Source organism: Bubalus bubalis, chromosome 13 (assembly GCF_019923935.1).
Source record: "Bubalus bubalis isolate 160015118507 breed Murrah chromosome 13, NDDB_SH_1, whole genome shotgun sequence".
Taxonomy (NCBI): domain Eukaryota; kingdom Metazoa; phylum Chordata; class Mammalia; order Artiodactyla; family Bovidae; genus Bubalus; species Bubalus bubalis.
The window spans coordinates 34623157-34638073 of NC_059169.1; the positions used below are offsets into that span (position 1 = coordinate 34623157).

The 14917-nt window shown below is 39.9% G+C and overlaps 1 protein-coding gene across 5 annotated transcripts in view; it reads right to left on the reverse strand.

The window, feature by feature from the left end:
* The window catches only part of LOC102408857, a 432924-nt gene that overhangs the window by 147194 nt on the left and 270813 nt on the right, over positions 1–14917 (reverse strand). For all 5 annotated transcript variants that reach the window (XM_045162556.1, XM_044927173.2, XM_044927171.2 and 2 more), the window contains exon 4: positions 4391–4484. In XM_045162556.1, the coding sequence (XP_045018491.1) occupies positions 4391–4484 (94 nt within the window). The remainder of the gene's footprint in view (positions 1–4390; positions 4485–14917) is intronic.

The following is a 14917-nucleotide window of genomic DNA, read 5'->3' on the forward strand; positions in this document are numbered from 1 at the left end:
AAGATTGAAAGTGAGACGTGTTCAGTTGCTCAGTCATATTCAACTCTCTGCAACCCCATGGACTGTAGCCTACCAGGCTCTTTTGCCCATGGGATTTCCCAGGAAAGAACACTGGAGTGGGTAGCCATTCCCTTCTCCAGGGGGTCTTCCCAATGCAGGGATCAAAGCCAGGTCTCCTGCATAGCAGGCAAATTCTTTACCATCTGAACCACCAGGAAACCCTGCTCATAAGATTGTCCTTCCCTGAACTTCCAAAGCCCTAGTGGCTCCTAGAGTAGACAAAGAGATACTGTGCCTTACAGCATCCACCTCTGATCATCCTCTCCTTGAAGGACTTGGGAGTCCAGCATTTTGGGGGCCCAAAAGAAGTCTCTGAATAAAATGTGATATTCTGGGAGAAAGCTGCAAGACCAGACTCATCTACCTGAAAGCAGCTTGGTGACTAACTGCGTGCCCTTGAGCATGTCACTTCATCTCCCAAGGCATCGATCCATTCAACTACCACCCAAATAAGAGGTTACAATCTATGAATTAATAACAGGAATAGTGACTGGATTCTTAGAAACTAAAAAAATATTGAGTAAACAGCATGACTGTTGTTGAAATGCAGAGAGGGGTTCAATTCAAGTTGTTGAATCATTCCTTCATATATGAATAACATTCTCCTGGCCTTTGTGATAATTTTTTACCAACCACTTTACTGTGGGCATGTTGTCAAAAAGTGACATTGGGAGTTTGGGACTTCACTTCTGGTTTTATATGAATTAGGTCTTAAAGGGCTGTGTATCTTGGACAACTCACTTAACTACTCTAGACCTCGCCTTTTCTCTACAAGGAAGGGAGAACTGTTTCATGATCTTGAAGATCTCTTCCAATCTGTTCTATAAATGATTTCTGTCCCCAGCCTGGTGTCTGGGGACACCAGGAAAGGAAAGCAGACATAAAATGATTGGGAACTGAGCTTTCTTTTTGGCCTCCAACCTGGAAATAAGACACCTCAGGATAAGATATCAGGAAGGCAGATTATTGTACATCTGTTTTTTCCTTAGGGTTTGCATTTTCAGTTACCAAAGCCATCTCTATACTGGGGACTTTCATTGTCATGTATATAGCACCTCTCTTCTAGGTCGATTATCAAGTCTGTGGCCTTTATTTTATTAATATTATTTAAAAAACATTTATTTGGCTGCACTGAGTCTTAGTTGGGGCACATGGAATCTTTAGTTGTGGCATGTGGGATCTAGTTCCCTGACCAGGGATCAAACCCAGGGTCACCTGTATCAGGAGCACAGAGGCTTAGCCAATAAACCACTAGGGAATACATCTCTCTGCTGCTCCCTGGTGGCTCAGAGGTTAAAGCATCTGCCTCCAATGCGAGAGACCCAGGTTTAATCCCTGGGTTGGGAAGATTCCCTGGAGAAGGAAATGGTAACCCACTCCAGTATTCTTGCCTGGAGAATCCCATGGACGGAGAAGCCTGGTAGGCTACAGTCCTATGGGATTGCAAAGAGTCGGACATGACTGAGCGACTTCACTTTCACTTTTCATTCAACTTTACTCAACACTATCAAATCTGCCTTGGTAGCTGTCTGACCTTCCTCCTGGATATGGTGATTCCCTAGTCGAAGAAAAAGATAATATCTCAAAACTATGTTGCTACAATATACCATTTCATCTGGTATATTCTGTGCTGCCCTTCACATATATTTAAAAATGAGAAGTGAGATAAAGGTTGATCTTTTCTTGGTTCAATGCCGAGACAGCTGACAAGCCAGATTCACAGCAACATGTGAGAGCTAGGATAACATCATGAAACCAGGAGATGGAGACTCCTGGTCTGCAATTCTGTTAGGTCCCCAAAACATGGCACCATTGACTCAACGGGCATGAGTTTGAGCAAACTCCAGGAGATAGTGAAGGACAGGGAAGCCTGGCATGCTACAGTCCATGTGGTCGCAAGGAGTCCGATACAACTGAGAAAATGACCAACAACAAAGTGTGTGCTATTGCAGTTAAAATATTCCTGATTTGTTTCATGCATCTTAAATCCATCCTAAAACCTAATAAGAAAAGCATGCTTTTATTAAAACAATATTGAAATTATCTTTTCATATGTTCATTTTTTCAGAGTCTCTGGTTTTTGTAAAAAGAAAAGATTTTGTTTCATTTTTACAAGGAATACAAGGAATATTAATACATGAATCCTGTAATACAAAATGACTCACTTTTTACATAATTTCATTTTCAGGAAAGATGTAGAAGATGTAAATAAGTGTATTTGTAATTAAGAATTTTCAGAAAAAATAGCTTTCAAATATTGGAAGTATTTCAGATATATATATTTCTTTATAGAGAGATTATTTGTATATGTTTATATGCTTTTTTCTCAGAAGAAAAAATGGCTGAATTCTTCTAAGAACTCAAATCAATAAAATTGAGAAATCAGGATTACTATTGTAAGTTTATCACAAATTGCTCTCTTATTCAGGGAAAAATTAACTTTTTAAAATCTTTCTATTTATCAAGAGGCCTGTTTTAAAATTGAATGTATGTAGTCCAATGATTAAAGTGTGGCTTTTTTTAATCTTAAAATATGTCATCACTATAAAAAGATAGTGAAAAAATGAATGAAACAAATGAACAATATTTGCTGAATCTGTCCATTTTCAAATGTCTGTGACATATTGGTAAGTGATGTTTGTTTAGTGACCTGCCTATAAAATAGAGATTTTGTCAACAGTGCCCTCAATTAGATTGTATACTTAGGAGTTTATAGTTCACAGATATCAATCTTGATTAACTGACTAATGTTAAAGAAATCATTTCTCAATAGGGCAAAAAACCATTAGCTAGTGAGCAAGATGGCATTCCTTTTAAAATTTCATTATGTTAAGAGCCATGTGATTCAGAAATGCCAACTAACCTTGTGATTCATGTATGATATTTAATGCTTGTGCAGTCTTTGCAAACTAACCTTTGCCTTGGAATCAAGTTTAAGTTATAAGACTTCCTATGAAACTCTCTGGAGAGCAAGAAAATGTGAGTGCTTAGACATACAGGAGAAATGGGATAGAAGTATAAATTCATGCCGATGTGAGTGAAAGTGGAAAGCATAAGTAGACATCTTAATTGTTGGATAATACAATCCTGCTAAACTGAAGAATCTGCCCGCAATGCAGGAGACCCGGGTTCGATCCCTGGGTCGGGAAGATCTCCTGGAGAAGGGAATGGCTACCCACTTTAGCATTTCTGCCTGGAAAATTTCAGGCAAAGAGATTGGCACACTACAGTTTGTGGGGTTGCAAAGAGTCGCAACAGCAGCTAAACAGCAACAACAAATGATAGATATGAAGGTCTAAGAATCATTTATACCTCTGATTATTAACCCAGTTTCATTCCTTTAGGCAAACCTATTTCTCAGTAACTTCTATTTGCTAAGTCCAATGCCAGATACCATGGATTCACAGAAGAATAGATCAAAAATTTGACTCCTGGAAATCTTATAGTAATAGTGTGAGTCTAGCTAGTGTGGAGTTATGTAGAGGCTAATATAGTGGTGTTAAGGGGAAAATGGAAGTAACAAAGCATAGTGCTTGAGAATGTAGCTTCTGGAGCCCAGCTGAATGGGTTCGTGTCCCGGCTCTGTTATTTATTACATGTGTTTGTAATAGTTCTATGGCTCATCTACAAAACTGAGAATGATGATAACAGTATTGCCTTCCTTGAGTAGTAATGATAAGAAAATGAGTTATTATTTATAAAGACTTCAAAGCATACCTGTCACATGACGAGCAGGATACAAGAATTTTTGAATAAATAAAGTTCTATGTCTTGGGAAATGATTAGAAAAGTAGAAACTACTTTGAGGTAAGTGGTTCATTTTATAGGGGGAAGAAAGAAACATATTATCCATACCAGGTACTTAGTCCTGATAACTTACAAATCTACACATAAAATAGGAACTCTCCCATTTAGCATAGAACTTGCACACGTGGCAATCCCAGATGGGATTTTGTTGATGAAAGTCAGATTGCTTTAAGTTTCATAACTTTATAAAATGTTCCTTCCACGAGCAACTTCTGAAATTCTTCAGCTCTCATTTTAAAAATAGACATGGAGGAATGGGTAGAAAATGTTAATCAATGCTTATGTAAGTGTGTGTAGAAAATGGAATCTGTCTACACTCTTCCTAGAACCAGTTATTCATGAATTACTCCAGAATCAGACCAGCTCCATTAAGGTAAGTTACTATTGCACTATATAAAAAAGCAGCACCCCCCCTCCTAAAACTGGTTAACTCTCCCACCTCAAAATAGTCTCTGTGTAAATCAAAGCAATAAAACCAAACAAGAAATTCTCAGTACTAGGCAAAGACATTTTCCAAGCTCACCTCTTATCCACAAGACATCCTGGTTGCAATTGCTTCTCCTTGTTCTTGAGCCCCATCTGTAGCCATTAGAGACTTTCTCTTCAGGGGAGCAGTACTGGAAGAAAATAATGATCTTTCAGAATTGAAGATTAATACTTTAATCTTAACTTTTCCTTATGGTTCTCATGTTCCCACTGCAACTTTAGAAGAAAGGAATCCATTTTATCTATAATGTCTAGACACTAGTATTTCCATAGTTAAAGCCTAAACTGGTTCTAACATTACCTACCAGATAAATTTTGAACATGATCAAACGTCATACAAGGACCTCCTGAGTATAGGCATTCTCCTAACCCCCTCGTCTAGAGCTTGACCTCTCATCACCCCTTGAAGCAGATTGAAAATGACCACACTTTCTTTGACTCTTCTCCAATCAAAATTGGAGCCTATATCCAGTTCCCTGAATCTGGACTGGTTTGTGGCTCCTTTAACAAAAAAAGTATGATGGAAATCTCATGGTGTCAGGTTCCAAATACAGGCTTTCGGAAACTAGCAGCTTTCACTTCCTGTCTCTTGGAACTCTCTCTCCAAAGGGAAATTGCCAAGTCTGTGATCCAAAAGTCTACAAGCAATAAATGCTGGAAAGGGTGTGGAGAAAAGGGAACCCTCTTACACTGTTGGTGGGAATGCAAACTAGTACAGCCACTATGGAGAACAGTGTGGAGATTCCTTAAAAAACTGGAAATAGAACTGCCTTATGATCCAGCAATCCCACTGCTGGGGATACACACTGAGGAAACCAGAATTGAAAGAGACACATGTACCCCAATGTTCATCGCAGCACTGTTTATGATAGCCAGGACACGGAAGCAACCTAGATGTCCATCAGCAGATGAATGAATAAGAAAGCTGTGGTACATATACATAATGGAGTATTACTCAGCCATTAAAAAGAATACATTTGAATCAGTTCTAATGAGGTGGATGAAACTGGAGCCTATTATACAGAGTGAAGTAAGCCAGAAAGAAAAACACCAATACAGTATACTAACGCATATATATGGAATTTAGAATGATCGTAACAATAACCCTGTATGCTGCTGCTGCTGCTGCTAAGTCGCTTCAGTCATGTCCAACTCTGTGCAACCCCATAGACGGCAGCCCACCAGGCTCCCCCGTCCCTGGGATTCTCCAAGCAAGAACACTGGAGTGGGTTGGTTGCCATTTCCTTCTCCAATGCATGAAAGTGAAAAGTGAAAGTGAAGTCGCTTAGTCGTGCCCGAGTCCTAGCGACCCCATGGACTGCAGCCTACCAGGCTCCTCCGTCCATGGGATTTTCCAGGCAAGAGTACTGGAGTGGGGTGCCATTGCCTTCTCCGAATACGAGACAGCAAAAGAGTCACTGATGTATAGAACAATCTTTTGGACTCTGTGGGAGAGGGAGAGGGTGGGATGATTTGGGAGAATGGCATTGAAACATGTATAATATCATATATGAAACGAGTCACCAGTCCAGGTTCAATGCACGATACTGGATGCCTGGGGCTGGTGCTCTGGGATGACCCAGAGGGATGGTACAGGGAGGGAGGAGGGAGGAGGGCTCAAGATGGGGAACACGTGTATACCTGTGGCGGATTCATGTTGATATATGGCAAAACCAATACAATATTGTAAAGTTAAATAAAAAAAAAAGAAGTATTACTGTCCTGAGACCATCATCCTATGAGAGAGCCCAGGTTAGCCACGTGGAAGGGCCATATGGAGAGGGAGATACCTAAGTGAACTCTAGCTGGTGCAGCCATTCCATCCTAGGAACCAGACCTCCAGGCAAGAAAGTGAAAGAAAGCCAAAGTCTCTCTGTCATGTCTGACTCTTTGCCATCCCATGGACTTTATTCTCCAGGTCAGAATACTGGAGTGGGTAACCTTTCCCTTCTCCAGGGAATCTTCCCAACCTAGAGATTGAACCCAGGTCTCCCACATTGCAGGCAGATTCTTTACCAGCTGAGCCCCTGGGAAGCCCAAGAATACTGGAGTGGGTAGCCTATCCCTTCTCCAGTGGATCTTCCTGACCCAGGAATTGAACCGGGGTCTCCTGCATTGCAGGCAGATTCTTTATCAACTGAGCTATCAGGGAATGAATCCAGACTCAAATATCATTTTACTGCAATTGCACCAGATCCCCTAGGTGAGCCCATAAGTCCCACAGTCACAAGATATAATAGTAAGTTGTTGCTTTAGGCACCTGGTACTGGGAGAGTTCGTCATATACTGACAAGTAACCAGAAGATTGCCATGGAACACCCCTGTGCCCCTATCCTTTCCAAGTTACGCAAGATCCTAAGCTGTTTATGAACAGCTTTTCTATCTACTTTTCCCTTTGCTTTGAGACTTTCTGTTCCAAACCTCAAGACTCACCATAACCATTACACTCTTAAAATGTTCCTTTACTACTTTGTCTTCAAGTGCAACCCCAAGCTGAAGCTGACTGTATGGATGTATATATGTATGTATGCGAAAGATGAGATGGTTAGACAGCATCACCGAATCAATGGACATGAGGTTGAGCAAACCCCAGGAGATAGTGAAGGACAGGGAAGCCTGGCGTGCTGCAGTTGGTGGTCTTAAAGAGTTGGACACAGCGTAGCAGCTGAACAACAAAGACAACAACAATATATTTAACAAACACAAATAGCACTTTATTCAAATATTTAGCACATTCAGTCCCCTTCTATCACCATTTTATAGATAAGGAAACTGAGGCAAAGAAAAATTAAGGAACTTGTCTAAGACAAAACAGCTGGTAATTGGAAGAGTCATGATTCAAACCCACAGAGTTTGGCTCCAGATTTTGTGCCTGTAACCAGCACAGGATGCCTCTACCTGGAGCATTTCCCCTCCACTCCTGCCATTACTCAGTCCAAGTTCACTCTGCTCACCGCACAATGCACCAATAAACTGAGAGACGAAGTGTTGAGGCAAGGAATACGACTTTATTCAGAAAGCCAGGAGACTGAAAAGATAGCAGACTATCCCTAAAAAACCATCTTATCGGGGTCTGGGATGCCAGTTTCTTTGATAGACCAGAGAAGGGGAGGAGATGAGGAAGTAAAGTAAAAAGAACATAAGCATTGCAAATATCCCCTGGAATGGCCAGTCTTTGGGAGGGATGTGTTAATTTATTCCCTCTTAGAGTCATTCACCGGTGGACAGGGTCAGGAGTGTTCCCTGAACAAAAACACTTTGGTTTAATATTCAAGCAGAGAGGCAGGGTTCTCCAGGCAGGCCATTATATAGGCAGTATCATTTTTGTGAACAAAAGCAACAGGAACCAAAGGTTAGAGTAAAAAGATGCATCCAACATGGAGTCAAATTTGGTTCTTTCCTGCAACACTTCTAGAAATTCTCGTGACTGCCTTTGCTTTCCTGCCAGGCCTCAGCTCAAGAATTCATCATCTAAGTCAAGTAGCAATTCTCCTCTGCCCCTCTCTCTCGGTGGATCAAGTTCTATCTACCCTGCTTTTATTTTCTGCCTAACATTTATTATAGTGAAAACAATCTTTTGAACAGTGAAAACAATTTCTTTTTGTCCTTCTTATTCCCCATTATATCCCCAGAATCTAGAGCATTACTTGATGTGTATACATATATATATATATAGTGAAGTCGCTCAGTATAGTAGGGCTTAATAAATATTTCCTGAAAGAATGAATACATGTACTTTCTGTCTTCTGCATTGTAACTTTGAACACTGATGCAATCAACTCAAACTTATCATTATCATTAGCAATTTGTTTCATAACCACTCACTACGGCAAGAGAGTAACATGAGTTTAGCCCATATCAGCATAACTCAGCCGCTTTTGTTTATTTATTGGTGCCTGAATATATCTGAGTTCCTAAAAACATCCTGTAACTAATGAAGGGCACTGTTTGCTGATACTTAACTGCTTCCTAGAAACTTTCTCAGAAAAACAAAGTGGTAAAAGTCTGTAGGATCTAAGTTATATTAAGACTGATACTATAATGCCTGAGATCAATATTACCTAGAATCGTGGTGGTGGTTGTTTAAGTAATACAGAAGTTGTTCAGAGTTGGCTAAGATAAAAGCTGTAGAAAATTTAGGAAAACTGAGGATTCTCAGTTAGCAAGGTTTTTGTTTGTTTGCTTTTGCTTAAGAATTTAATTATGTGCTTCATTTCTCTTCCTCTTCTATCAGCTTGCCTTTCTTCCTACTTCATTTCTCCCTTTCTACAACCTCATCACATCCACACCTCACTCCTTCTCTCTTTCTTTCTTTCTTTCTTCCTTGCTACTTCATTGCACACCATATTTGAGACAGGTCATTGTATATCTTTGTCCTCTTGCTAGGGGTCTTATCTCTTAATTTCATGTCATCTCCTTTGTCCTTCCCAACAAGGCTTCAGGTAAGGCCCTATTCTATCTTCCCTAGCCCAGCAGGACTTCAAACCTCCATCTCCAGTCTCTCCTTCTAATCTCACACTAAGCCTGTCACAAAGGCAATGACACCATGGTATAGATCTGATCTCACTATATTCTAGCATCTGGGATTCAGATGGCTCACTCAGTCCATAATGGATTTATGAATAAACACTGTGTAGTAATTTCTTTGAGTTGTTTACCTACACACATCGTTGTTTGTCTCTATTATAGTCACCATCACTGGAGTCTACAAAGTTAAGAAACATTCCATTTATAAAATATCACATCAGTGAGGAAGGAATTCCCTGACCTGGGTATATGAAAGCTTAACTATGTCTATGGAATGAAATGTCTGCTTCAAGCTGATGTCTTCAACAGTTGATAAGGGGGATTTCTTATCAGAAGGGTTTGAATGATGTTTATTTTGCTTTTCTGGTAAGTAGCATTGCCTCAGCTCCTAGGTTTTAGCATCATAATCATCTTTTCCTCAGGGGAAAAATATATCATGTAGACTCGATCAATGTTCTACAATTCTCCATACTTGGAAGATACTGTCCCCATGAGTCCTTAGAGTCAGTCCAGGTGTGTCCATATGTCCGTAGCAAGTGATTTGGGAGCTAATAAAAATCTGTGGCAACCTCTGCTATGATTAATGCAGATTATCTCTCAGCTAAACAAAACAAACCGAGAAAAAAATTTTTTTAGAATTAACAGGAAATTTGCAAACATAATACAAGTATTACCTTATACCCTCATTCACTTCCCCTTATGTAAAGATCTTACACAGTCATAGTATAATTGTCAAGAATAGGATATTAATAGGTATGATATTAGTAAATAAGCAATAGTTCTTATTTGAACTTCACCAGTTTTCACTGATGTTCTTTTTTTTTCGTTCTGAGATCCATGACATGTAAAAGGCTTCCACTTAAACTCTGTCCTTTGCCCAAAATAAATTAACCTGGAGGATATTTGTAGTGACAGAGAGGGGTTTGCAGGTATTCATAAAGCAAATAATAGAGAGGAGGCAGACCCTGCCTGGTGATTACTGAGTGGATACGAAGAGCAGGTGGCCTGAGGCACATCTTTTAACTTTAGTTTTCTTAACTGTGCCTCTACTCTTTGGGAACTTTAAAAAAGAATCATATAAAGATAACATATTTGATAAGCTGAAGCCAAAGGTTTTTCTTACTCTGCTAATACCAACTGCTAATTCTCACTGATTTTTTCCCCCCTCTGGAACAAGCACTTCTGAGCATTGTACAGTAATGCTCTCATGTAATCCCCCAGATGTTATTAGAATCCCCATTTGACAGTAAGGAGAATGATGCTTAAATATTATGTCAGTTCTCAAAGTCATTCAACTTGTAGATGTTAAAGCCATCCTTGGAACCTAGGCCTTCTGATTCTAAAATGGCACAACTCATCTTCCTCTGCTGCTTCCTCTCCTCCTCCACTTTCTTCTCTTTTTACCCAATTCAAGATAGATTCCTGAACTATGATTCAAGAAGATGCATGTACCCCAATGTTCAAAGCAGCACTATTTACAATAGCCAAAACTTGGAAACAGGCAAAACGTCCATTGACAGATGAATGGATAAAGAAGATATATATACATAAATATATAAAGAAGATATATAAATATTAATTTATATTATATATAAATATATAATTATTTTAAAAAGATATATATATATATGTGCATATATATGGACTTCCCAGGTGGCACTAGTGGTAAAGAACCTGCCTGCCAATGCAGAGGATGTAAGAGACATAGGTTTGATCCCTGGGTCAGGAAGATCCAGGAAGGAGGGCATGGCAACATACTCCAGTATTCTTGCCTGGAGAATCTCCATGGACAGGGGAGCCTGGCTGGCTACAGTCCATAGGATCACAAAGAGTTGGACAGAACTGAAGTGAATTAGCAAACATATAATACAGATATATACACACATCAATATACACACTACTTCTTATGGCTGAATACTACTTAGCCATAAACAAAGGAACAAAACAGTGCCATCTGCAGCGACCTGAATGGACTTAGGGATTATCATACCAAGTGAAATAAGTCAGACAGAGAAAGACAAATGTCATTATGACATGGCTTATATGTGGAATCTAAAAAAATTATACAAATGAACATATTCACAAAACAGAAACAGAGTCACAGACACAGAGAAAAAACTTGTGAATAGCCAAGAAGAAGGGGATGGATAAATTAGGAGTCTAAGGAAATGGCAACCCACTGCAGTGTTCTTGCCTGGAGAATCCCAGGGACGGGGGAGCCTGGTGGGCTGCCTTCTATGGGGTTGCACAGAGTCGGACACAACTGAAGCAACTTAGCAGCAGCAGCAGTAGCAGCAGGATTTAAATACACACTACTACATATAAAATAGGTAACCAACAAGGACCTACAGTATAGAAGAAGGAACTATATGTTCAGTATCTTATGATAATCTGTAAGGGAAAAGAATCTGAAAAAGAATATATGTGTGTGTGTGTGTGTGTATGAATCACTTTGTTATACCCCTGAAACTAACACAACATTGTAAATCAACCATACTTCAATTTAAACAAGTAGATTAGGGCTTCCCTGGTGGTTCAGTGGCTAAGACTCTGTGTTCCTAATGCAGGTGTCCCAAGTTTGATCCCTGGTCAGGGAACCAGGTCCCACATGCTGCAACTGAGTTTGCCGGCTGTAACTAGTGTTCCTGTGCGCCCCAACAAAGATTAAAGAGCTCATGTGCTGCAACTAACACCCAGTGCAGCCAAATAAAATTTTTTTTAATTACAAAAAAAAAAAGAATCTGCCAAAGAATTAAAAAAATAGATTAAAAAAAGATAAATATCTGAGTTCTAAGTCAAGACCACACTGACATAGTTTCAGTAAGAAGTATGAATGTATCCTCAGGATTTCTTAGGACGTGATGAACCTCACTGACAATCCACTAACTAAAAAAAACAAACATTTAATAGGGATTTGCCAATAAGGAAATGGAGGCGTAAGCACTGGGAACCAGGGAACACAGCCTGGTTCTGTCCTAGGATGCTCACAGATAGCAAAGGAGATGATGGTTAAGTAAATGACCAGAAGAATTACAGGTGCAATAGTAGAGGTGAACGCAAGATGCAGAAGTGGAGAAACTCTGCCTTTACCGTGGCTGATAGACAGCTACAAGTGCCTAAATGTAAGAAACAAAGATAAGGGATTTCCCTGGTGGTCCAGTGGTTAAGAACCTTCCTTCCAATTTGGGTGACGTGGGTTTGATCCCAGGTAGGGGAACTAAGATCCCACATGCCTCAGGGTAACTAAACTCACATGCAGCAACTAAGACCCAACAAAGCCAAAAAAACACAAAAGAGAGAGAGAGAGAAACAAAGTTGAATTAATCTATAATATATGATGGCTTCACAGCTAAAATAATTTCTGAACAAAATCTATACTATGTGTCATCCATTACTCTTACATTATTTCCAACTTTATGGAATGTTCAGAAACCTTAAATGTCAGTCAACCCATGCTATGGACATTGAGGTTATGGACACCCCTCCCCTTAAAATATACCCCATAATCACAGTGCCTTTGGCCATAGTTGCTTCCTGTATGATCTTGATATCACAACTCTTCTAAAAGTTTTCATCGTTATCTGAGCTGCCCTTAGTAGTCAGGATTATTTGAAAGAGCCCTTCCTCGTCAGAACAGGGCCCCAGCTTGGAGGCCCGATCAGCAGGAAATTGATCTCCTGTGTCTGTCACAGAGTATGAAGCTCTGCATGGTGCAGTGTCGTGTTACGGGTGCAGGTGCATTGCTGAAATGACGTGCTGATGGCCAGGGGGTGAGGAAGCCCTGTCCGCTTTCACAGCTGAAGACAGAAGTGTTGCAAAGACAAGGAGGAGAACTGGCATGCTTCACATACCTCAGTGTTGAAAACAATCAGAGGTGGGGGAATGGGAGGAAAATCAAATTTCTATGAAGAGATGTCAGCAGTAAATTTAATGCAGGTGCAATATTCTCCAAACAAAGGACATTTTGTTTCTACCTTCTGTGGCTCTCTGAAAACTGGCCCCCGCCTCCTCCCTGCTGTGTGTTTTTCTTTTTATCAGTGTAAGGTAGATTAAAATGTCGATACCCTTTCTGGGCAAAAGTATTTTTAATGCTCTTAGTACAATTGTTGAAGAAGTATTAACTTCCTTCAGAAGTAACCTTCTGGGTGTGTAACAGAGCTTTCTCTACCCTAAGGTTCAATTAGTTTGTTAAGCTTTGTGCTTTCCTGATTCTTCCTTACATTGCTTATATTGCTTCCATATATTACTGTGACATACTTTTTACCATTTGTTTGCCTTTGGATCTATAATAGAGAAAATAAAAATTTTAGAAAGAAAAAGAAGAAATTAAAAAATGAAAAGCCAAGCATTTATAGCTAAAATAGCAATTTTATCACTTAAAAATAACAAAAATCCCTATCAAATAAAGCATATTTATGAGACATACACAGAAGTGCAAGTTTTTCACCCTCCCTTATTTAAAGGCTGTCATAGGCAGAGTGATTGCAGAGCAATCAAGAGGTGTGACTTTCTGATTGGTTTTACTTGGTGATTGCCTAGTGATTTGTTAGACTCCACTCGATAATAGTTTACCAGAGAAGGATTTCCTGTGTCACTAATGGAGCTTAACTTCAGGCTTTACCTGACTTTGTGAGAGGCCTTAGCAAGCCATTAAAGGTATTTCAAGCTTTCTTGTGTAGTGACTCATTTTATTGGGGTTACATAAGGGATATATCATGGATGTCATGATGTTATTTCTCTAGGTGAACCAACACAGAAGGCTGGTTCCTTTACCAGGACAGCTAGCAATAATTGAACTACACATGGACGTGACTGCAAATGCTGTACTATATTCACAAAATTTCTAAAATTTTAAAAATCAAGATATTTCAATTCCAGTTGACTGCTCTTTCTTATTCCAACATTTCCTGTCAAGCTCACACCACCTGCCCTTCCCCACTTCCCATCCCAAGTGGGAGTAACATTTCAGGGGTTGGGAAAGTTGGGGATATGGTGTTATGGCTTATGGTCACTTCTGTGTACAGTTAAGTCACGGGCTGTCCTGGTGTTCACATTCCTACTGCCTCCTATGCCAGTACACCCAAGAGTAATAACGTGACCACATCGATAGCTTGTCACTTAGTGTCTCCAGCTAAATGAATCACTACACAAGAACACTTGAAATGCCCTCTACATCTGCAGCTCATATGTGACAGAAATTTGATAGTTTCCAAGCTTGATACCAACCTAAACATTTAAACAATATTATCAATACCAGGTCGTGTAACTGAAAAGCAACTTTTCTAAAGTATCAGTTCAGTTTAGTCGCTCAGTCATGTCTGACTCTTTGTGACCCCATGAATCACACCACACCAGGCCTCCCTGTCCATCACCAACTCCTGGAGTTAACCCAAATTCATGTGCATCGAGTTGGTGATGCCATCCAGCCATCTCGTCCTCTGTCATCCCCTTCTCCTCCTGCCCCCAATCCCTCCAAGCATCAGGGTCTTTTCCAATGAGTCAACACTTTGCATGAGGTGGCCAAAGTACTGGAGTTTCAGCCTCAGCATCAGTCCTTCCAATAAACACCCAGAACTGGTCTCCTTTAGGATGGATTGGTTGGATCTCCTTGTAGTCCAAGGGACTCTCAAGAGTCTTCTCCAACACCACAGTTCAAAAGCATCAATTCTTCAGTGCTCAGCTTTCTTCACAGTCCAACTCTCACATCCATACATGACCACTGGGAAAACCATAGCCTTGACTAGATGGACCTTTGTTGGCAAAGTAATATCTCTGCTTTTTAATATGCGATCTAGGTTGGTCCTAACTTTCCTTCCAAGGAGTAAGCGTCTTTTAATTTCCTGGCTGCGATCACCATCTGCAGTAATTTTTGAGCTCAAAAAAATAAAGTCTGACACTGTTTCCACTGTTTCCCCATCTATTTCCCATGAAGTGATGGGACCAGATGCCATGATCTTAGTTTTCTGAATGTTGAACTTCTAAAGTATAAATAATAACAAATTTATTTTTAAAAAATCAATGCTGCAAGAGAAAAAGA